This window comes from Perca fluviatilis, chromosome 5 (assembly GCF_010015445.1).
Source record: "Perca fluviatilis chromosome 5, GENO_Pfluv_1.0, whole genome shotgun sequence".
NCBI classification, from domain to species: Eukaryota; Metazoa; Chordata; class Actinopteri; order Perciformes; family Percidae; genus Perca; species Perca fluviatilis.
This window is the reverse complement of record NC_053116.1, coordinates 23,258,793-23,282,266: the sequence shown is the minus strand read 5'-3', so window position 1 is coordinate 23,282,266 and position 23,474 is coordinate 23,258,793. Positions and strand designations below refer to the sequence as shown.

Sequence of the window (23,474 nt, the reverse complement as noted above, 5' to 3'; positions counted from 1 at the left end):
GGATTGTAACCGAAACAGGTTTTCACTTTGGAAAAATAAATATCAAAACATGAATTGAAGCTTCTCAAATCACACTTCCAGCATCCTTTCCTTCTATTTCATTCATCCACTACTTAGTATGTTACAAAAACTATTTGATTGACCATGCACTGCTTCCATGTTGTGCTGCTCACATTTCTCGAAGCTCCACAGCTCTGTATTGGCCTTGTGTTTAGCCATATTATAGAAAAACAATGACTAAGCAGAGAAGTACAGTACTGAGTGAATCCACTCTAACATGAACTCAAGCTGACCACAAACATTTTGCGGCCATCTTTCAAGCTAACAGACTGATAGTCTAAAGATAAGATTTTGGGTGGGTTCTCACTTAAAGCTTTCTGGGAAAGTTCCATATAAGTGACAATTATGTTTATCACCTAAAGTGAGAATGCTGTACAGGCACTAACATGTAGGTCATTTCCCCCCATAAATACAATACTTGAAAACTCAGTGGAACAAGATAAAACCTGAACATTTATTTCACAGTGATAACCTCAGAATGCAAGTGAATTCACACAGTACATGATAAATAAAGCTGCTAAACTGTCTTACACGGAGTGTACAGCTATTTAAAATGCAATCAGATAACATCAACAAAGAACAACTTAAAGTGAAATGTGAAGTGTGCACATCTATGAAACTACAATATTCATGTGCAACATGTTTAGTATGCAACACTCAAAATGCTTTACCAAATGCTGGTGCACAACCATACAGCAGCATCCTCATCACCCAAAGTGCAGACATGTGTGACTTTTGCTGGGACACAGATGTGCATGTACCTGCAGAATCTCCAACCTCTCTCAGGAGGCACTTGCTGTTATGAGGCTCAATGTGAAGCAGAGACCTCCACCACGCCCTTCATGTTAACCTTTGTTTATCTTCTAATCCACAGAATATCCTCTATCAGTCCCGACTCGACTGGTGTTGTCATCTTCTCTCTGTGTGGAGGTGTCCTGTCCCGGCAGCAGCCTGTTAGGGGCGCCATGCGAGTGCTGCACGTCCGCTCGACTCTTGGAGCAGCAGAAGAGCGGGGCGCAGAGGCGTGTGCGGATTGGCCGAGTAAGCAATACAAACATGATGCAGTTGGCTGCTCCCTGCGAGGTGTTGCCAATTCCCTGTTGGGTCCAAACAAAATCATTTATTAGGGGAGTGTAGCAGTAATTGTGTATTGGGTTTTTATGTAAATGTGTTTTAATGTGTCCTGTCTGGATGTGATATGATGTGTTTAATGTACCCTTTTTAATAGCAGATTTTGCACAAAGATGCAAAAGATGCAATTTCTGCCTTTTTGCATGCAAAAAGTAGACAAATATGTGTTTTCTATTCTAATAGATTATTACATTGGAATTAAATGTCCTTTAATGGGTTGAAATTTAACGAAACTTCTTCATATTATTATCTGACAAATATATGACATCATTTTTAGCTCATTATTGTCATAAGAGTGTTGGATTTTATTTTTACTACATATTTGTTTTAATTGACTAATAAAATAACACATTTTATTATGAACTATTGTATTATTATATCAAATAAAAATATTTTAGACACACATGAATAATATCATGTAATTAAACTGTACAGGAAAGTATTACATCATAATGGTTTTATTCCATTTCAACCCATTTAGTTAGACAGTTTAATACATTTTGAAAAGTTATCATGCTACTTTTGAGATTTTCAAAAATATCAGTTAACACAGGAACTTTTCATGATAAATATGTGATAATTCACAGATTTGACAGCATGAAATCACACCATCAGAAGTTTAACAGCACATAAACTAATGATAGCGCACATACACACCCACACATATGTGCTGTCATACACAGAAACACACACACACAGCAGTATTAATGGGAGAATAAATTAGATAAAATAAATTGTACATTACAAATTGAGATTAAAGGGGATTACTAGACATCCTCTACATTGGACATCATTGGTTTAAAAGAAACTTTAAACTCACATGTAGAGTGACCAGCACTGGGTTCTGTCTGACTGAAGAGCCGGCTAGCAGCAGTATGAAGCGCACTGTGCTCCAAATGCGCAGGATGATGAAAATGATGGGAATAAGTGTTAGCTTCATATCCGCCATGGAGGAGAAGGAGTGTGACGGAGGCCTGTTGGCCAAGATGGGACGGTACTCGGACAGGGCAGCATGCTGCGTCAGAGTACACATAGTAAGAACGGATTGCACAATAGCAAACAAATATGTAATATTTTAAAACATGAAAAGGTGAAGCAAAAATTCAAAAGATACAGAGAATGAGATGTGTCATCTAGGATAGAAGAGGATTTCCAACATGGCGGCTGCTTGAGGCAAACATGACCAAAGGAGGTGAAATATCATTGGGGTACAAAACATGCACAGTAATATCTGGTCTGCACTTGCCGAAAGGCTCAATAGCTTATTGGCTGGTGCACGCTCCAGCTACATTACACATGTGTAGTACCCCATTGCTCCTATGGGGTTAAAGACTGTGTCCCAGGCTCTATTTAATGGCCTGAGAACAAAAAACATTTGCCACTGCCAAGAAGGTTGTGTCTATCTATATATATATATATAAATAAAAAAATGTGAATTTAATATTGGAAACATTGTTTAGTATTCCACTGTTCATGTCTTTGCAATTGGCGTCCTGCTACATAGAAGCTAGCAGATATCTTTACCGCTGTGTGGATGTGCCTCTTGATCAGGATGTAGAGGACAGGCAGGGTAAGGTAGGCCAAGAACTCCCAGATCTTTCCAGTCAGCAGCATCCACAGGACCCGGTCAGGAGCGTGGATCCGGACCCAGCACCAGCCCACCGACACCTCGGACGCATCGTAGCCAATCTTGTTCAGGCAAACGGCTGCAACAGTGATGGCCAGAGGAACACCCCAGCTAGACCACAAAACAGAGGGTTAAGAGGATTAAACATAACTTCCTCAAACGTTCAACATCCTATCTTTAGACATCACAAAGTGAACAATCGCAAATGCTGCAAAGACATGTGACACCGTGTGATAGATTATCCCATGCTTAAGGCTTCTGTTGTGTTTTTTTTTTCTATATATCATAAAACCACAAAATGATTTCACTTTAACAAGCAATGTTTCCCCCTGAAGCATTACTTCTTTCCTTAAAATGCCAATTTAAAAAGAATACTATATTTTTATAGCAATACATGGCTGATCACTATAAATACCACAATGCGTAAGGCCACATTCAGTGTAAAACAAAATCACAAAAATCAATCGTGTGTGTGTGTATGTGTGTGTGTGTGTGTGGGAGTTATATATACATAAGCCTCTGTGGATGTCTCTGTTGTGTGATCTTCAATTCAATGAAGCATTTGAAAATTCACAGAAACAGATAAGATTGTCAACCACGGACACTGCGTTGAGGCGTATTACCCAGGGGTAAAAATGTTCTTGTGACCAAAAATGAATCAATTATACACCACAGTGAATAAACCCCCTTGCATCTTCACAATCAACATTGACAGCTCATTAACTTAAAGAAAAGTGACACAAAGGATGAAACATATGTGCTGATTCAGAGCATTCAAAGTAAAGTCTAGCTGATAATATAACAAGTGGCTTGCTAAACCTGTGTTATTAACCTTCAAATAGATGCTTGTTAAACAGTGACATCTTGTTTGATGAGGTTTTTATGCTGAGAAACCTCATTCTAAAGAGTTGTGAAGCTGTGATATTTAATTGTTTTCGTAGCTGGGGTGCCTAAAAGACATTCACGATATACAGTAGTTGGTCAGCTTATCAGTTTTGAATGATAATTATGCTATGTTATTATATTTAGGCTATGTCATAAATTCTGCTTATATATTGTGGTGTATTAGGCATACTTTCAACGATTTAATCTTTATTGTTTAAATGTGACAAAAACTAAAACTAAATATGAACATATATGTTAATGTCTGTGGAAACACTAGGCTATTAAAATATTCTTCACATTAGTTGTCTGACTTATTGTAGATAAACGACTAGGGTGGCGCTTTAAGAGTTTGGTTGTTATGGTTGACCCGCAGAGAGATCAAGTTAACCTTGCCCAATGCCCCCGTGATGGTGTTACCATGGAAACGTAGCTCCTAGCACTTCGATAGCCTGGAGTAGCTATAGCTAGTGAGGCTAACTTGGTAGTCTCTTTTTTTCTTTGAACAAAGTAGACCAGTGTAACACATAAACTAAGCCGAAGCCAGCACCGTTTTTCCAGTTCCAAATTTAAGGAAGCATTATAACTTCTTTTTATTTTCCTGTCCAAAATCAATAGAATAATACGACGTAAATTCGATTTTAGGCGAGCGTGCAGTCGTAACCAAGATAATATCCCAAGATGCTTCAGGGTACCAGTTCGGCGGTATCCCACTTAGCTATACATGAACTTATATTGAGAATTTAGCTTACAGTTAGCATTGCAGTCAAAAATAAAACCCAACCCCTACGTAGCTACACTTACCTCACAAGGTGGAAAAACAACACCAAGCTGTCAGCAACTCTTTGGCTGGACCTTACGATAAAAACGTACAGGTAAACAGCAATGGCCACGGTCCAGAAAAAAGAGCTGGTGTTGGCGAAAGTAGATATGGCTCCTTGAGCGACGCAGTCCAGCGAGTCGGTGTGGAAAACCCTCCAGACTCCGAAAGCGTAGGAGACGGCGGACAGCCAGTCAGAGATCGACAGGTAGACCAGCAGTCTCCTCGGAGTTGTCCTCAAATCTGACCAAATAATGTAGGTGAAGATGATCAGCGAAGAGCCCAGAAACGACAGCCCGCATGAACACAACACGACCACCTGCTCAGACAAGTACACAACTGTCTGATTTCTATCTGCCATAGTTTAGTGTGATTAGATGGATCCGAGTAGCTATCACTGTTAACGTGCAACAATGTATGTAAACACTCCTCCGACAAGCAGACTAATCCATGTTATACATTTTTTTCATTGCCATACTCTCTCCGCATTATTTCCCCTAATATAAATAAGTCAGGCGAGTCTTTACAAACTTCGTCCATTGCTTTTTTTTGTTGTTGCAAACTTTTCTTTCAGTGTCTAACCCCTCCCTCCCCGCCTCCTCTCTACTCTGCGCTGCACCAACCGGAACCCAAAGCAGAAGTCAGTCAGCTGGTAATGGGCAGACTCATAATCTATTTTTGACTCTATTGGTCTTTACTTGTGTAACCCTAGCAAAGCAATAACAAATCTGTCACATACAAACAGATGACAACAAACAGATGAAAACGTGTACTTTTTCCTATTCCAGGCCTCACTTCGTAATATATATATAAAAAAATAGTATTTCAATTTAAGCATGCTAAACACAGAGCACTAGTCAGGTCGTTTAGCAGTCATGCATAGAGTATTGCATCTTGATATTATTTTTGAAGATTTTCACATGAAAAATGAACAAAAAGTGCTCATTAACCTCATAACAACTGTCCCACTCCATATTAAAGCTTGCCAAATGCAGTTAAAGTGCTTTACAAAGCGCATGGTAATAAAACAGTCTTAGCCTATAAAAGAAACAACTTATACCAACCAACCAATAGTAAAAATAGTACATAAAAACATCATCAGGTAAAGTAAGATAGGCTAAGACAGTAAAATGACAAACTAAAAAGTGTATTCGCACATGGTTGGAATTTCTCAACAAATTAAAAAATATTTAAGATATAAATATCATTTGGACTGCAACTAATAATTATTTTCATAATCAATACATCTTTCAATTCATTTTGGGTAAACTGGAATGAAAATAGTGAAAAATCCCCACTTCTGAGAACCAGAGGTAATGTCTTTAAATTGCTTGTTTTGTTGGAACAAAACTGCAAAATCTCAAGGTTTAATTTACAGTTGCAGTATATAAAACAGAAAAAGCAGAAAATCCTCCAGTTTGAAGACATGGAAGCAGTGCGTGATTTCTGCTAAGTAAATGATAGGAATGATTCATTGAGTATCAAAATTGTTGCCAATTAATTTGACTTTGATTGAATAATAAATGAAATGACTAATCATATCAGCAAGAATTACTGTATTAGGAATTTCTCATATTCTCCAGCCCTGTGCTAACTGAACTGACTGGATCCCAACTGAAACATCAGATTTAAACAATGAAGATGAAGCACGTTTTATTTTTGAGAGGCAGTCCACATTAACACATTGCGTTACCCATCCAACATGTAAGCTTTCCATCGTAGGAGACCGTCGCCCTCAGTGAACATAGACTGTCTTGGCATGCTGGGCAATAAGACTTTTTAAAATTAAATTATATTACAAATTTAATAAAAATGTGCTTTTGGTCACCTTTTACCTCATGGTAATGAGTAATGTCTGCTGCGCTTTGTGTCAAGCAGCTGTGAATTCTTTGGTGGCCTTGTGATTGTGGCACCAAAGAGTTGAAGTGTAGAAAGGTCCAAAGCAGTGACCTTGCAGGATTTTACTGCTTCTGCATTGCTGCAGCCTGAAAAACTGCAACCCCTTTTTGAGTTTGCAGCAATGCAGTGGCACGTTCTCGTTTTCCTGCAGTCTGCAGCAAACACATCTGCGTTATCGTCAGAATCACACATGACCAACAAGTTTTACAATGCACAACTTTTTCCATCAAGTGTTCAACAATAAATCAACTAAATATTCTGTGGTTCTGTAGAGTAAAGCTCTATTTTGTATCTTAAATCAAGAGCACACTATACATTCAGCAGCGTTTGCGGTGTGTCTGTGAAACCCTAAATTAGTGTGCACCAGGCCATTCTGCCTCAGTGGCACTCATAGGTCTACTGTGTTCACATGGTAACGTTATTTTTTTCAAGGGTCTCAAAGTGCAAAGTGGTTTATACAACACCATTTTTTCGTATTATAAAATGCATGTGTACGGTGAAAACAAGCAAGGCAAATGAATAAATCAGTCTTTATGTAACTTTTATTAATCCCTTTTTTACAGTTATAACTTATGACATTACGCTGCAACTGATAAATTAGGAACCAAAAAAGTACTTATTATTACTTATTAATGAAGCAAAATTAAATTTGGTGACAAAAGTAACATACAACTGAAAAAAAAAATGAATCTGAAGTCATGGTAAGCCGAGCTATATTTTCTTAATGAAAGGGATTTTTTTAGATTGTTGTAGTTTTTTTTTTTTTTACAAATTGCTGCAGTGTTAAATGAACAAAAGCATGCTGGGAGGTTACTTTCATTCACAAGATGGCAGCAGAGGACGACAAAAGTACAACACATTGTGAAGCAGTTTGATTGGTTTGATACAATCGTAAATATTGTAGAGGCTGTTAACAAAAAGGCCATGCACTCAGGTGATCTATCTTCAGTTAATTCTTTATCAGGTCCTCAGCGGTTGTTGATTTCATTGTCCGGAAAAATGTTAAAAACTTACAGTAGCAGCAGGATCCATGTTTGCCACAATGCTGATACGCATTTTGTCCTCCCCGTTGTGATGGCTCTGATCCCAGGGCCTCTATTGCGAAGAATTTCTGCGGCAGTATACTTGCTGATTGCTTCGTTCTCACTCCTCACAACAACCAGCTAAGACACTGCCAGAGAAACACCCACAGCAGCCGCGTCCAACCGCCTGTCCAACCGCCTGCCCCTCTGCCTGCCTCCTCCTGAGCAGGATCCTGGCTGGTATTTGCCGTACACTTCCACCTGTGAGTCTGGCACTACGGACGCTCACACTTTTCATGCCCAGCTTCCTGGTGGCCGTGGTGGTTGAAAGGCAATGGCCTCACACTAAAAGCCCCCGGGGGTGGCGTGGTCCCATGCCAACAGCCAAAAGCTCTATAAGAGAAGTAGGAAATAATGATTCAGTAACAACTGCTCCATTTTGACCTAATACATTGTAATGTAAACATTTAAATAAATATTGGTTTCTATTTAGGAATTAAATTGAAGATTTCACAGAGGCACCCTGCCCGAACTGCCTAACTCAATTTTATATAACTGATGCATCGATAAGTCTACGCTCCTGCTGCCCAAAGTGACCCAAAGCTTGTTCCCAAACAGAGCCTTGATACTTCTCTAGCCTTATGCAGCATTACTTTAAGTGCACACAACTTGGGCAAACACAAACACCCCCGAACTAAGAATAGTCTTGCCATGACTCATGATTCTGCAACAAAAAACTCTGTTTGATTTAGCTCTCATCTATTTGTGTGTCTGTTTGTGTGTGTGTGCGTGTGTGTGTGTGTCTGTGTGTGTGTGTGTGTGTGTGTGGCTATATGTTCACATGAGTACTATATAAGTACCTGTGTGTTTATGTACCTAAGGGACTAAAATCCCCTCGCTATCAGTTGCGTTTGCTCGCTGAAGTGCTATTTTGGGACGGCTGACCACTCCATACTGTCCTCTCCCTGTGGACTCTGCTTGCTTTGCTGACAGGACAACATGGATACTAGAGAGCGATCTGCAGTCACTAGCAAATGAAGGATCCGAGGCAGTTTATGAAGGAGATAGAGAGGTGTTTGGAGGGATGTTTGGATGACATACAGTTGGATGAACGTCCTCTATCTGGTGTATCTTTACTGTTGAAATCTGCAGCAAGGCTATTTGTAGCTTTTGGTGCATTTTATGACGCATTTTTGGTTGTATAACTGGAAATTCCTCACATGATGGGGGCTTGGAACATCTTGACCTTATCTAATGTCAAAGAAAGAATTTAGATTTTTCTTAAGAAACATTGTGATGTGCGGATACTAACACAAAATATGTATTTGTCTGCCTGTGTCTGACACACACAGACACAAGTGATGTCCACTGACAAACACAGAAACACCTCTTGGCCTGCTTTCAGTTTGCTAAACGGCTGCATCCGTGTCTCTTTGTGGCGAGCCAGACGCTGCCTTCACTGAACACATGATGAGAGGAATTCTTTCCTGTTCAGGGCTTGATGTAATCCCTAATACAGAATTGAGGAATGCCACTGAAAACAATACCCTGCTACTAAATGAATGACTGGCTGCCTCACAGCATCGAACAGCAAACAGCAGCAGCAGGAGCCGCAACGAGCCTCGACTCACAGACCTGTCCACGAATATGTTTCAGTCCTCAGGCTGGGTTCAGCTCTGCTGACAGAATTTAGTCTTTCTATTTCTGCACTATTTGCCCAACAAAGAAAAAGGTCGTGGGAAATTTGTTTACAAATATTAGTGTGGGTGTGGATGAATATTGAATGCATTAATATACCATTTTTAGGTTTGCCAGATTAAAAAATATGACCTAAATTCTAGATATAAAATATTACTTGCAGTATAATACAAATAACTTACAATGGATTACTTAATTGTCCTAAAATAGGCAATATTCATGACTTAGTTAAAGTGTGCTGATGCTGGAGTGGGATATGGCGCAAATATGATTGAGAGCTAGAGAGATATCCCGATGAAACAACATGATTATGGCTGTGACCAATAATTCATTTAATTAGCGATTGTTCTTTCAATTATTTTCTCAATTTATCAATCGATCACCTTTCCTTAAATCCAATGTGGAGTCTTCAAATGTCTTGTTTGGTCCGACCAACAGTAAAAAAAACCCAAAGAGATTCAGTTTACTGTCACATACTATGAAGGAAAACCCTCACAACAGAGAAGCTGGAACAAGGAAATGTTTAATTTTACTTGAACAATTATTTAAACGATGATTTGACTCTCATAATGCATGATGCAGATAAATTGTCAATATTATTATTTCAGTCACATTCTAACGTTACATTCTTCAGTTATTTTATGAGGAAATGTTCTTGCGTGGGGATGACCTAACAGGTTTTTTTCACACTACTGCTAAGTTTAAGTTTGGCTTATTTTGTTTGATGATTTGTTAAGTTATCGGCTTAGTGTGTCTTGGACACACTAAGCCGATAATCGTCCGTCGGACAGTCTGGCGAAGTCAGTGACTCGAGTCTGTTCGGTGTGTTCAAATGACACCATCTGATTGGTAGAGTGCTAACCCGGAAACGGGGAGCAGAATGAGCGTGACTAGAGTCTCTTAAAATCTGACGAAAATCTTTTAAACTGACCTTTTGTTGAGCTGAAATGAAGACAGATTCAGCAACTGCATGGCCTACTTAAAATGTTTTCAGAAACACCTTTCGGTGAACTATTTTAGTACAATATGAGATCGTATTCTGAACAAGCCGCCATGAGAGTCTGTCTTTGAATTTCCAGAGAAACCAGACCCACGTGACTAGGGTTGGGTACCGAAACTCGATGCCAATAGGGAACCGGTGCCGACGTAAACGGTAGTAACGAGACCGAATAAGAACGAAAGTTTCGGTGCCTCATTTCGGTGCTTGACTTTACACTACACCTGACAGCATGTAACGTTAGCCTACCTTTAGCTAGCAGCTGGATTAAACACCGGTAAAATGCTGACAGCTAACGTTAAACAGTGTAAAGTGTGACTGTATTTCACTGTGGAGGACTTCAACAGCGGGATGTAACAGTCTGCTCTGCAGCGCAGCAGCAGCCGTTGTCGGAATTCATAGATATACAGTATGTTTATATGGTCGGAATTAAACAACACAGACGGTGCGTTCACTTGCAGCTGCCGTTGTCGGAATTAAACAACACAGACGGTGCGTTCACTTGCAGCTGCCATTGTCGGAATTAAACAACACAGACGGTGCATTCACTTAAAACAGGTAGCCTCGTGGTGCATTCACAGTAATTGTAAAATACCCTTTTCCCATCTGGGGTTCAACAGCAATTTACTGGTGAAATAAGTTATTGTTATTGTTTAGTTATTACATTATTATTAAATCTTTAATTTTGACCATCGCCTTAGCAATAAACAAGTCACTGACTGTTGTTTACTACCCTTATTTTTTTTCTTCTTTTTTTTTTTTTTTACTTTATTGAAAAGTACCGGTTCAGGCACCGTTTAGGCACCGGCACCGTTTTAAAAGTATCGATTTAGCACCGGAATCAAAAAAAAAAAAAACGATACCCAACCCTACACGTGACGTGCTTATCCAACCAGCTGCCGGTTTTCATTTTTGACCAACAATACAGATTAGCGCCGCCTGCTGTTATGGAGACGTTTTACGTCTTGTCGCTTTGGTGTGTTCCAAGGCACTTTTTGGACCAACTCAGGGAGACTGATCAGTCCAACTGCCTTTTCTGCCGAGGGTCGGCCGTCTGGTAGGTGTGTCTGGGCCTTAAGTAACCGTGAAACTCTCGCGTGGGACGCTCCTTAATAAGTCGTATAGTTCATAATCATTACATCACCAGAAAAAACGCACATACACACATGTATTATACACCCTAACCCCAGACCCACCTACTCTTCCTGAACATGCTGGGTCCCTCTGTTGTCTGGCCTCAGATACTGAAAAACACACTCACCCAGCTATACCCAACATCACCAACCCTGGGCACTATTCACTTCCTTGCTCCTCTCCGCTGTGGATTTCTTGGTCGTTCCACTGTCGGTTAACAACGCTTAAACAGTCATGCGTCACCGCTATAGTCCTATTCCACGAACCTAATCATCTTATGGCTAACAATGACACCAGTATTTACTGTAGAGCTAAGTTTCTGAACAATGCTACACATGACATGCACACTGATGGCATGCCTGGTGCTGGAGCTTAGCCCCTCCTGAGGTTTTTGAAGCACAATTCTGTATATTGATTTAACTTTTTAGATGTTTCAATGTGAAATTAATAATTCAAAACCACCACTTTAGGCATTTTAAGTTGATAGAAAATTGTAAGAAGTAAAAAAAAGCCACGTCAGGAGTTTTTTTCTCTACCTTTTGTTTCAAACTTTTTTGGGGGTGAGAATTGCTTTCATGAGTATTCACTTATCAGTATTGTATGTCAAATGGTTTTGAGTCTTACCCACTGTGCCACTAGCCCTGGTTACCAGAAAACAGAGTTGCCCCAGTAACTATCTGCAGGCTTGACGACACACACAAGTAAAATACACAGATCATAGTACAAGACACTAAATGATTATAATGTAAGTCACTTGAGTGATTAATGTATTTGAGTTTTGACATATGAGGTCTTTACTGTAGAGCTAATCGGCGTGAAAACGTGGATAGTCTCACACAGTTGTCGTTATCTGCTTTTCCACGTACAGTACAGTAAGTGTAATCCTCCTGTCAAACATACAGTCATTTTGTGAGTAGGAAACTTCCTCAGCTCTGACTCCCCGCCTGTATTTAACCCGGACACAAATCAGTTGTCAGACATGAGGAACTCTGAGCTCTTTATCTCTTTGGCCTCTGCTTTTAAGAAAAGGAGAGGCAGGCCTGCTGGGTCTCCTGACCAAAACCGACTCGTCAGTCTGAACAGAGGAGAAAACAACAAAAACAGTCGTCCTTCTTTGGATCATACTGTGGTCAGACAATGATCATCATGTCCCTGGTGGTGCTCTTGTCTGTGCGGAGGTTACTGTGCCAGTGTGTGATTGGTAACTGTGTTTGGGCGTATCACACTTCTCTGCATTGGGTATCCTTTTGAATAGTTACCATGGCATCATATTAGCATCTAGACTCGGCTTGGACGCTTCTACAACACACTTCAAATTAACATTTTCTCATTTATGCTTCAATCAACTTACATTAAGCATGTCTGAAGGCCTCATTTTAGCATATTTTGTATTTCCCCGTACTAATTAGTGTTTCTGAAGTTTTACTCAAAGAAAAGGCACGCTGTGCGCCTCTTTGCGATAATAATTAACCTGGACGCTCACAGAAGTGCCCAGTTGTGATATTACATGTCAGAGGCTTTTATTCACACAGTTTTGACACTTACCAAGCAGCGAGGCAGCAGTAGATCTCCTACATCCACGCTCGTCTCCAGGGAGTGCACTCTGGTGTTGACATCAACAGGAGTCTGTCCATGTTGCAGCAGGGCTCTCTCTTTGTGTGGGTCACTTCACACTGGCAAACTGTTGACCACAAGCATCTTCTCTCTCTCCCTCTCTCTCTGTGGCTGTCTGTCTCTCTGCCTGACTCAGGCAGTACAACAAGTCAAGGCATGTTCCAACACGCCACCAACAGCCTGGACTGGGTGTTTGAGCCTGCTCCTAGACCAGAGGGGAGGAGCAGAGGATCAGAGAGGGGGGGAAACACAGAAGAAAAAAAAAAAAAACAGCATGACTCAGCCTGCTTCAATCGGTTAGCATACACTGCCTTTACTTTGAACACTTTAACACATGAATGAGTTATTGTTTGAATATGCATTAAGATTGGTTCTCCGTGTGACATGGTGCAGTAGATTTCTTTACAAAAGCAGAGGTGGTGAGATGGTGTGAGGGATAGCGGCCACTGACTGAAAAAGTCGTAAAGAGAAGAGCATTTTTTTTAATTGAACTGAGTTGTCAGATCATCTCTGCTATGTTCTAAATCATAAAGTACAGTAGTGAAGTACAGTTTGCCTGCAGGCAGTGATTTCTTTCTCTTTTCAACACTCCTCACTCTCACTTCACAATGTTGTCTGTCTTTTCTGGCTAATGCCAAAACCTCAGTCTTTACTAATAGATTCTGAATGCAAGTAAAATGAATATCTTAAAATCAGCAACAATATTGCTTTTCATTATTACTTTTATAAGCAAGTAGTCCTGTTTTCTTTTTACCAACGCAGAAATAGTAGTTAGTAGAAGCTGTAACCGGGCACCAGCACAGCATTCTAATGAAAGCTGCTGATTCATCAAATCATCTTATACAGCAGGAGGTCACATCAATATGAATTACATGACTGCGAACATCTTAGGGCATGGATTAGCAAAGATATGGAAAACCTGTGGAATATTAATATTCCCCTCTATCTTGATGTTTAATGTCAAATATGAATTTAAAAGCAACTCATTAATGTAGCGGATAAATAATTCTTCATCTGATCCACCAGAGATATAAATATGTATAAACAAATGTACATTTCATTCTATTCAGCTACTGACACATTAACCGTATCAAATGTGCAGAATCATCACCATCCATGAGTGCTAATTATGCAGAGCTGCTCTGATGCAAGCTGGGGTTTTTACTAGAGGCGGGTTATGCCAGTTCATCACCGCTGTAGTGGAAGTTGATCACTAGGCAGATTCTAGCTGCAGCGGCAGAACCAGCTCAGCAAAACTTACCTGCTACAATATGGTCTCAATCTGGCTGCCTGAGCATCTCTAAAGCACCGAACTGTACATCACTGGTGTTGCTCTCCACTGCAGCCCGTCGACGGACTGATGACCTTATCAATGAAAGAGCAAAGTCAGTATGATGTTATGCCCAGAAAGAACTCAAAGCACTTTGCTGCTGATTGGAGGTTTGTCTTTTCCCCGCTGACAGCAACTGCAAAAGCTGTACAACTTTGTAGAAGAGCAGTAGATGTGTATTTACCTGCAAATACTTGCTTTAATTTATTGGAAGTGGTGATGCGGCACTGCTTTTGACAAAGTGCCAGCATTAGTTTCACCAGTTTTAATTTGTGGAAGCATGCGCTGATCTGTTTGCACAGGAGTGAAATATGGACAATCGTTGAGCTAGCCCACTCACAGGAAATTATTTTCTGCACTTCAGCTAAATCATCACATAAAAGTGTAATTTATACATCTTCCTACCTGGGACACAGACTGCAGCTGAGGCCTCACTTTTGCATCTGTGTTAGTTGGGGGGGGTGGGTAAGAAGCCCCTAGCCCAGCAAGTTCAAAGCTTGCTGCATTGATTACATCATCGGAACAGGAGTGCTGGAATGGGACAATGCACCATCGAGGGGAGCGCAGGGGGGGCACGAAGGGGATGGGGGTTGGGGGATTGGGGAACCTGCTAATCTCACCATTGCCTCCCTGTGGAGCTCCATGAGCAGAGTGTGTGTGTGTCTTTCTCTTTCTCCTCTGTCTCTAAAGTCAGCCTAGAACGGTCCAGAGTGAGATGGCCTGCTCTCCCTCACATTCACCCCCACTGTGTCACGTGATTGAAGCACGGTCTGTATCTGAGAGAGAATGATGTGCATCCCTCTGTTTCTGTCTGTGTGTGTGCTATTAGAGGCCAGCACTGCAGGAACTCAGCTGCTGCAGGACACTGCAGGATTGCTGCTCTGCTGCTGGCTGACTTGCTCTCTCTGTCTCTCTCTCTCTCTCTCTCGCTCTCTCTCTCTCTCTCTCTCTCTCTCTCTCTCTCTCTCGCTCTCCCTATTCACTCAGGCAAGTTGAAAGATGGTGAGATTATGTGCTGCATACTTTTTCAGCAGGAGGTAGGGGGTGAGTGGAGGAGGAGGGAGGGGGGGCGGCAGAATCACAGAGGTGCAAAGCATGCTGGTGAAGCGCTGTGCTGGGACACTGTACCTCTGAGAGAGACTACAGTTAGAGAAATTGGAGATGTGGAAGGAGGAGGGAAGAGGAGAAGAGCCGGTGGGGGGAGGGCAGAAGTGAGGTGCAAGGAACATCAGGTGAGTGCGGCAATTTCCTTTGCTGGCAGTGCAGCACCCTCCCTCAGTAAAAGTGTGAGCAGGACAACTGCAGATGATGTCAGGCTCCGGATGTGGCGCGGACCTGATTTACAGTTTGCTATTAATCTGTTCCCTTGCACTCGCTTGCCTGCAGTGGGGAGAAATCTGAAAGGCCAGAGAGATGCAAAGCTGACGACGTAGGGCCGGCTTTTTCAAGGTCTTAGCACAGTTACCTGAGGTGAACTCAGAGCGGACCAAGCCCGCATACTGGCGAGCTGACCTGTCTGGATCCATCATCCACACCTGCCAGACAGGTTTCAGAGCACAATTTGAATACTGACTCACTTTTATATGAAGCTTTTTTCACCCACAAACTATTTTTACATGGCCTTTGAAAAGGCTTACAGTTGAGTGCAGACGGTGCAATATGGCATAAAAGACAAAAGCAGCAATATCGACTTTTAGAGCAAGAGAGTTTCTGAGATACTGCTGCCGCAGAGATGTTGCCTTTTCATTTCAGATTTTATCCAACAGACAAACAAAAACGTATCTAAACGCATGCACACCTCACTACTTTCCCTCACACACGTTTGTGCTAAACTCTCCAAAAAGAATCGTACAGAGCTGAACTCTGCCCTGTATCCACTTTTCAGACGGCAGAAAAGTCCCAGTAGCTAGAGCATAACTTCATGACTGCACCACAGCTCCCCTGTCCCATGCAGGCCACTGTAACCTCATTCTCAGTCCCCCATTTTCAGCCCACCGACAACCACTGGTACAATAGATCCTTCATACTGGTGTCCAGCATCATATTCACAAATAACACATGCTGCTAAATATAAACCCACAACTACAAGAGAAAAGTAGAGAGCTGGGACTGTCTGTACTAAAAGCTAAGTCAGCAAAGCTGAAAGTCCCCTCTGGTGGAGGGAACTCTTTGCATCCTGATTAGTCATTTTCTCCTTTGTCAAATGCAGAGTCTTCTCAACCAGCCGCTATCTGACACGCCGGCTGCTATTTCCAGCCTAACCATGTGTTAAACATGGATGAAGGAGCAGTGGAGCCTGACTGCTAACCTACTGGCTGTCTGGCTGGCTGCTGCCTGGTTATTGCTGGTGCAGAGGAGGCTGACACTGATGAGACAGAAGCAGCCGGGAGCTTCAACACTGCAGGCATGCAACGCCAACATACGCACATCAAGTCCTATCAGGCTAATTTAAGAAGTATACCGTCCTATGCAAAGAGGTAGACACATAAGGAGACAACATAAAAGGTAAATAAGAGACTAGAGAGGAAATAAATGTTTACCTACAGATGAGTCCCGGACGGCATCTCACCCAAGGTGGAGAGGAGGAAAACTTCTCTGCACTCACTCTGAGCCTCTTGGTTGCTGGTGATGTGCTTTCATGGCACTGCAAAGTTGACTGCAGCATTGCCTCCTGAACAGAATGACATTGTTTGCACTCTCTCTCCTCTCCTCCATCTCTCTCCCTTACTCCTCCTCCTCCTGTACGCGCTGGCTCCCCCTCCTCTTCTTTGCACGCTTGCTGGCAGCATAAACTGCACAGCTCAGCAGTGTTCCCCCACTGCCGCAGCAGATCCTGCATGAGCTCTGCGTATCTGAGTGGGATGGGACTTTTAAAGGGGAACGCAACGTCCAGGGTCAGTGTGTGTGTGTGCACATCCTCAGTCTGCCCTCCTCTCTGTTCTCCTCTGCAACCCCCACCCCCCGAGAATCATCAGTGTAAAGGACTCCTCACAGGAGAGACCCCCTCCACGCACACATAATTCTCCATTCCCTTTTTTTTTTCATTTTCACACTACAGCAAAAGCTGCTGTGAGATACGAGTGTGCTCAAACCTCAATGAGGAACAGTTTTCTTCACAGAGAGGCCATCTCCTCTGTTGTGCTTTGAAACTTGTCACAATATCTCTGAAATCTAATATTCCTCTGAAATTGTCTGGAAGGATTTTTCCAGGAATGAGTTGCCAAAAAGATGTATTTAAGACCATTTAATAAAAAAAACTACATGTAAGATCAAAAGATGTGACACTGCTTCAAACTAAATTAAGAAAATCACAGACTTCATCATTTTTAAATTAGTTTGTGATACAGTGAAAAAAAAAAAAGTGGTTTATTTATTTTACCAATAAGGAATCGCTAAGAATCACATTTCAACCAAATGTGCCAACAAAACACAAGGCACACCACAGCGTTATTGCACACAGGTCACAACACAATGTTTTGACAAATGAGCACTAGTCATGCAATCAATAAGTGAATGTCGCTATCTAAAAGCTGTTGTCTCAACACCCGCTCAAAGTTTCGCAATTCTTAAAGATACAAAATCCCCTTCAGTAAAGTGAAATGTCATTAATCTGCAATCCCTATTACCTGCCTTTCATTACCCAAGGTGCACTGCTCTCCTTGTGCTATTCTGCAGTGCGCTAAAATATAGAAATAACTTGACAAACCAAATTTGTCTTTTGCGCGTTGTACAACTCTGTGAGAGTGAGATCATCCATCATTTAGTCAGCCAATAAGGTTGAATTTCAAAAACCGGCTTGGTGGTAGACTTCCAGTGAGCTGCATTGGCTTTGTATGAATAATGGTGGCTTCATTATAAATTCTGTGCATTTTAGGCTTCAGCGTGGCTTGGCTGTTCTCTGCAGCAATGCAGCGCTCTTGGCTTCTCACTGCAGGAGTTTTTTTTTTTTTTTTTTATCCTGACTTTGTTCTGCCCTGTGATCTTTCGTCCTCTGGTGCAAAATTAGGAGCTGCCCGCATCTCATATTAACATATTAACCGTGAATCCATCAAGTCAAGGTGTGTGCTTGAGTGCATTGGAGTGTATTATATCAGGGCTTTTCACCCAAATAAGCTTGTATCTCTGCCCTTATAAGATGTGCCACTGCTGGAACAGATTGCTGAATCATCAAAACTCATATAATGGAACATCTCTGACTACTAGGGATCAGCTACATGAGACTGTCCATCAGTCAGTGTCAGTATAAATCATTGGCATGCATCGTGCAAATTATTCATCAGCTGAGAGCAAGACATTTCTCCCTGCATGTACAGTCTGCATGCAGTGCTGCTACTGCATCAGTCTGCCGATCCTCGCAGCATCTGTCCGGTCCTCTGTACTTTGTGACACCAGGGGAAAATGCTCCCGCCAGCATATCCCTCACATAGCCAACGCCATTCTCAGTAATGGCATCCCCAATGATGAATAAGCCATGAGGAGGGGCCCTTTTACATGTCCTATTAGATTACCTCCCTATGCTTTATACCTGGCTACTGTCACCTCATCGCCTCTGGCTCCGCACTCTTCTTAATATTCTCTCTGGTTAGCCCAGCCAAGGGCAGAGTGTGTAAATGTGTGTTAAGGCTCATAGATCATATGAATGTAGAGATTTGGAGTTGAGTCATCTCATGCACTTCGTTGAATGTGTGCATACACAACTCTTACTCATGTTTATGATTTGCATTAAGGTCTGGGAAAACTGCCTGACTATTTTTTGCAGTTGATAGGAAACCGTAATGCGCATCTAAAGGGAAAAGGGTTATCTATCAGGTATGTATAGTCTTGACACATACAGATAATGGAGTAGAGTCTGACCATCAGCTGGTGAGTTTGCGTCTTTTTTTTTTTTTTGCCATTCACAGCCCATTCACTCAGCTCTATTGATCTGTCCGGAAAAGATAAAAAGACACATTGATTCACAAGCTCAGCAGCTTGCTTGGTTTACACATCAATTTAGACTAATTCTCAATAGTCCTCAGTCAAGGAGGAAAATTGCCTTGACTGACTCCTGACTCCTGGCTCTTTAAAACTGTAGATTTAAAAGCCGTGCTGTGAAGATTTTCTTTCTTTTGGGCATACTGCATAGCAGAATTTATTTCTGAAAATCTGACAAGATGTAAAATAAAAAAAAGGATTTCTGTGTGCATGAGTGATCTGGTGGTTTTAAGGATATTCTCAAGGGAAACCTGACATTTCCAATTGAAGATGTAGTCAGAGGAGGTAAATGAGGCTAGCTAGCAAAAATTCAAAAATTTCACTTCACAAAAATCTTTCTCTCTCTACTCACTTCAGTCAGTCTGGGATAGAGATTGACTGAATAATGGGATCCTGATTCTGTAGACGATGGCATGTGGTGTGTTTCACTGCACCAATGCATCTTTGTTGACTGCATTTTTGTAAAGCTGAGCAGATTCCTCCCAAGGCCAAAAGAGTGGAAAAGACACACTGTCAACAACAAAAGAGGTCAAACAGTAATGGCTGTACAGAAATAACTGTAAGCACACAAACATTCAGAACTGTGATTTCACAACAGATGAATTGCTCCAGAGATAATTTATTTCACTGACAAGAAAACTTGTTTATCAAAGAATCACTCACAACATTACTCACGATAAAGATCCCGTTATGAAAGGCAGAGCTCGATATGTGAAACATATCAAGTGTGAGGAGTCATCAGTCTCTCCCTTAGTATTAGAGGTATAGTAGTAAAAGCTCTATGATGGATTGATATTTTGGTGAGCTGGCTTCTCTGTTGTGAATGAGCAGCGGCTCCATCAGCAGCAGCTAGTTTGCTCTCTACAGAGGTGTTGAAGCAAAGCACACAGACCAGTTTTAATTTAAAGTGACTACAGCGCTTATTAGGGCCTCACATACCTATATCAATTTCAAGCATCCCTACAGCATGTAATATTTTAAGATAAACGTGTATTTAAGATGACTGTAGTTAACAGTGCACATTGTGGTGCAGGTTAAGTAAATATTTCTTTGAATAGAGAATAAAGACTTTTGACTTTGTGTTAAACATATCTGTGGCATTAATATTGAAGCTGTAAACAATCTAAATTACACCTGTAAATAGTCAAGGCTGAATTGCACTTCTTTACGCTAAACAAATTCAAAGCAGAGGCAAGTTTACACAGTCTATGGTTTACCCTGACAAAAACAACGATCATCTTGAAAGCACTCAAGGACCTCACTTTGATGAAAAATATCCTTTACAGGGAACTGCCACAGTCCATCAATGTAATGCTGCTCTTTTTTTTCTTCTTTTTTATTAACGATTATTTGTGTGATTGTAAGGCAGAAAACAACTTTGTGTTTAATATGAAATGTGCCACTCTATTGAATATAGTTTTCAGTGTTATTTGTGTCATTTTCATCTGCAGAGATATCGAGCAGCCCGTTATTTTGGTCTTTTTCCCTGCTGCATTGTGTTCTGCGTTTCAGGTTCTTGGAGGAGTGTTGCATATCCTCCAAAACAATCTGTGTCATTTGGAGACGCGTGTTGACTCCTGGCCTACATTCACTACTGCCATTTGTTAACGTCAAAAACAGGTATGGCACACAGGGACAAAGATAACTTATAGGCTCCTCCAGAGTGGCCTGTTGATGTAATAGCTGCCTGTGAAGCATTTCAGCTGCAGCAGCTCTGGAGGGATTCCTGACATCTGCACCGTCTTTACCAAGAACCCAGAAACTCAGAGAAGTCTGCTGCTTAATGAGAGGGTCATAAACTGGAGGAACAGACTCATATTCAGAGGTAGTGTGGCAGAATGAAGGAATAACATTTCCATGGAAAGACAGAAATGACAACAATGCAATGGTCGTGAGTCTTTTTCTCTGTACTCTGTAGCGTTCAGCTTCAACCCCATTAATTGCTCAAAGAGAAATCTTTATAGCGGATACACACACACATATATACTTTAATAAAAAAATAAAAATAAAAAAAGTCTCAGCCATTTCCTGAAACAGCTGGGCACTTTTTAGCAAATGTTACTCAAACAGTTGTAAATAATGCATTTGTTGGGAACTATTTTTACCCATGAATTAATATACACATTCAGTGTGCTAGTGAGCATTAGGACGGTGCACGTGGTATCAACTCAAAATAAATTACATAAGATATTTCAGGCTTTGGAATACATACACAATACTTTTTAGCCAGATCAATTCATTGTTGGTTTTGGTCTTTTCAAGGAATTTGTTGACAATAAGAAACATAAATTATCACCAGACAAAGCTAATATGTAATATGTACGCTACATAGCCTTGCATATTCAAACATGTTTCTGTTTGCGCTTGTAAATAATGTGTTGTCACTTATTGAAACTTCCAAAAAGCAGACATTTTTATCAATAATATATTTTTAGTCAGATGGTTCTGTAACATGTAATTTTGTTTGCCCATGCTATGATTAGGGATGCACCAATCTGAAATGCTGGAATAATATTGACGACGATACTGACCTTATAAAGCAGATCAGGTCTCACAATTGATCTACACTAAATACAGTGTTTTTGTCAATGTCTTTATGACAATTTTGTGTGTCTACTATGAGTCACATTCTTTCAGTCACAGCGTTCCATCGACTCATATTACCTTATATAATGATACCTTAGAGTTCCATGCAGTGAGGTATACTGATTTTAAATGTGGGAAAAGGGAGGTATCAGATTAGTATTCTGTATTGGTAGATACTCTGAGTTGGAGGATCAGTATTGGGTAAGAAAAAAGTTGGATCGGTGCATCCTGGGCCATGACAATGAAGGTAAATTAAAACAAATCACCACTTTGCTTATGTGTCTCTGAAAGGTATACCAAACTGACATTGTCATCTCATCAAATAACTCGCTTCTCGCAGTGGGATCGATATCACAGAATATGGAGATTTTAACACCTTCATCTATCCCAGGCCAGAGAATATGGACTGGCAAGAGTGAGTTTCTGAAATGTATTCATGACCTCAGTTCAAGGCAGCTCCATTGTTTTTGTGAGTTAGATTAGCAAATATAATATGCATTTCCTTGGTTTATGCTCGTGATTTCTGTTCACATTTTTCTCTTCTCTGACCAGGAAGGTGTTTCCACTGCCAATTTCCATTCTGGACGAATCCCACGCGGAGCTCGTCGACACACACTTGCCTTATGGAGGCAGCTGGAGGCAGCCAGGAGAGCCTCGACCACGTGAGAGTCTGTATACGCCATCTGCCAAACCACTGTGTTTCAGATGAGAAGGGCCGGCCTGTGTCCTGGATGCTGTCTAATGAGCTGTGTGAGCTGAGGATGGCCTACACCCTACCAGAGTACAGACGGGCCAGCCACCTCCTGGCTCTGTCTCTGGCTCTTATCCGCAGGATGGGCTCTGTGGGTCTGCCCGTCTACTGCCACGTCAACCAGCAGAACCAGGCCACCATTAACGCTGTGACCTTACTCGGCTTCTCTGCTTGTCCCAGTACGGAGAAGATCTCAGTGCTGCTAATATGCAAGGACAGAGTCTGAGTGATGACTAATGGCAATAAAGTCTGTTGGATGATTGAAACCACACTGGAAAAGTGATGTTTTATTGTAATAGCAATTGCTCTCCTTGCTGTGCTTTCTGTTTGCTCAGTGGATGCTGTGCTTTAGAGAGTTTCTGACAGCAAACTGCAAGTAGAACAAACTCAAAAATAACATTTTCTGTGGCTTATAGGTGGATTTGATGAATATGCCAGCCATGCTGCTCTTTTTTATTCTCTGTAAAAAATGTCCCTCAATATGAAACAATTCTTTAAGTACAGTTTGACCCTCCGGCGTGTGACGAGGAAAAGACCCCTTAATCTGCAGATCACCAAAGGAGGCTCTCGTCCACCTGGGACCCCTCCCTGGAGGTGTGCTGTTCCACTGCTGATTGCCTCTGTGTTTTAGCAGCAATGCACCATTCAAGTCTGCAGGCAACTTGACAAATGAGCAGCGATCTGAGCAGAGGGGATGCTCGTACTGCACCACACATCCTGTCCCATCCACATCCCCCATGTCCCGCCCGCAGTGGTGCACCTCTTTTAACTGATGCCCTTTCCTTTCTCTAAACCTTCAAGCGCTCTTCTCACATCAGCACAGTACACGCTAAATACATGCTTGGTGACGCGTGTACATACAATGACACGGCTAAAAGAGTGAGTAAACATAAGGCTTGGACATTTCTAGTGCTTCTTTATAGAAATGTTGATCTTTATTGTAAACAAG

The 23,474-nt window shown here is 41.4% G+C and overlaps 2 protein-coding genes and 1 long non-coding RNA gene across 4 annotated transcripts; 1 reads left to right on the top strand and 2 right to left on the bottom strand.

Moving 5' to 3' along the window:
- Positions 1-490: 490 nt before the first annotated feature.
- Positions 491-4,881, bottom strand: gpr157 (G protein-coupled receptor 157). Its single transcript, XM_039801909.1, has 4 exons — positions 4,505-4,881; positions 2,716-2,929; positions 2,012-2,206; positions 491-1,157 (listed from the first exon to the last, which is right to left on the bottom strand). Exons 1-4 carry the CDS (start codon positions 4,879-4,881, stop codon positions 924-926), a joined length of 1,020 nt encoding a protein of 339 aa, XP_039657843.1. The 3' UTR covers positions 491-923.
- Positions 4,882-7,125: 2,244 nt separating this feature from the next.
- On the bottom strand, positions 7,126-16,938 carry LOC120558323. Of its 2 annotated transcripts, none has more exons than XR_005639092.1 (4): positions 16,755-16,938; positions 14,146-14,249; positions 12,816-13,089; positions 7,126-7,834 (listed from the first exon to the last, which is right to left on the bottom strand). It is a non-coding gene; the product is annotated as an uncharacterized LOC120558323 (long non-coding RNA). The 2 variants fall into 2 exon arrangements; XR_005639093.1 differs by having other exon boundaries at positions 16,759-16,938.
- Positions 16,939-20,881: 3,943 nt separating this feature from the next.
- LOC120559643 (glycine N-acyltransferase-like protein Keg1) lies at positions 20,882-22,796 on the top strand. The gene is made up of 3 exons (XM_039801524.1): positions 20,882-21,013; positions 22,115-22,189; positions 22,327-22,796. Exons 2-3 carry the CDS (start codon positions 22,135-22,137, stop codon positions 22,749-22,751), a joined length of 480 nt encoding a protein of 159 aa, XP_039657458.1. The 5' UTR covers positions 20,882-21,013; positions 22,115-22,134; the 3' UTR covers positions 22,752-22,796.
- The last annotated feature ends 678 nt before the right edge of the window (positions 22,797-23,474 follow it).

Bases quoted from the DNA above. Each gene is read 5' to 3' on its own strand.
- gpr157 (XM_039801909.1), bottom strand. From the start codon at position 4,881: ATGGCAGATAGAAATCAGACAGTTGTGTACTTGTCTGAGCAGGTGGTC. The intron at 2,207-2,715 runs GTAAAGATATCT...ACTCTGACGCAG, and splicing joins AGAGGCACATCCACACAGCG to CATGCTGCCCTGTCCGAGTA. The intron at 1,158-2,011 runs GTGAGTTTAAAG...TGGACCCAACAG, and splicing joins CAGTGCTGGTCACTCTACAT to GGAATTGGCAACACCTCGCA.
- LOC120559643 (XM_039801524.1), top strand. From the start codon at position 22,135: ATGGAGATTTTAACACCTTCATCTATCCCAGGCCAGAGAATATGGACT. The intron at 22,190-22,326 runs GTGAGTTTCTGA...TTCTCTGACCAG, and splicing joins GAGAATATGGACTGGCAAGA to GAAGGTGTTTCCACTGCCAA.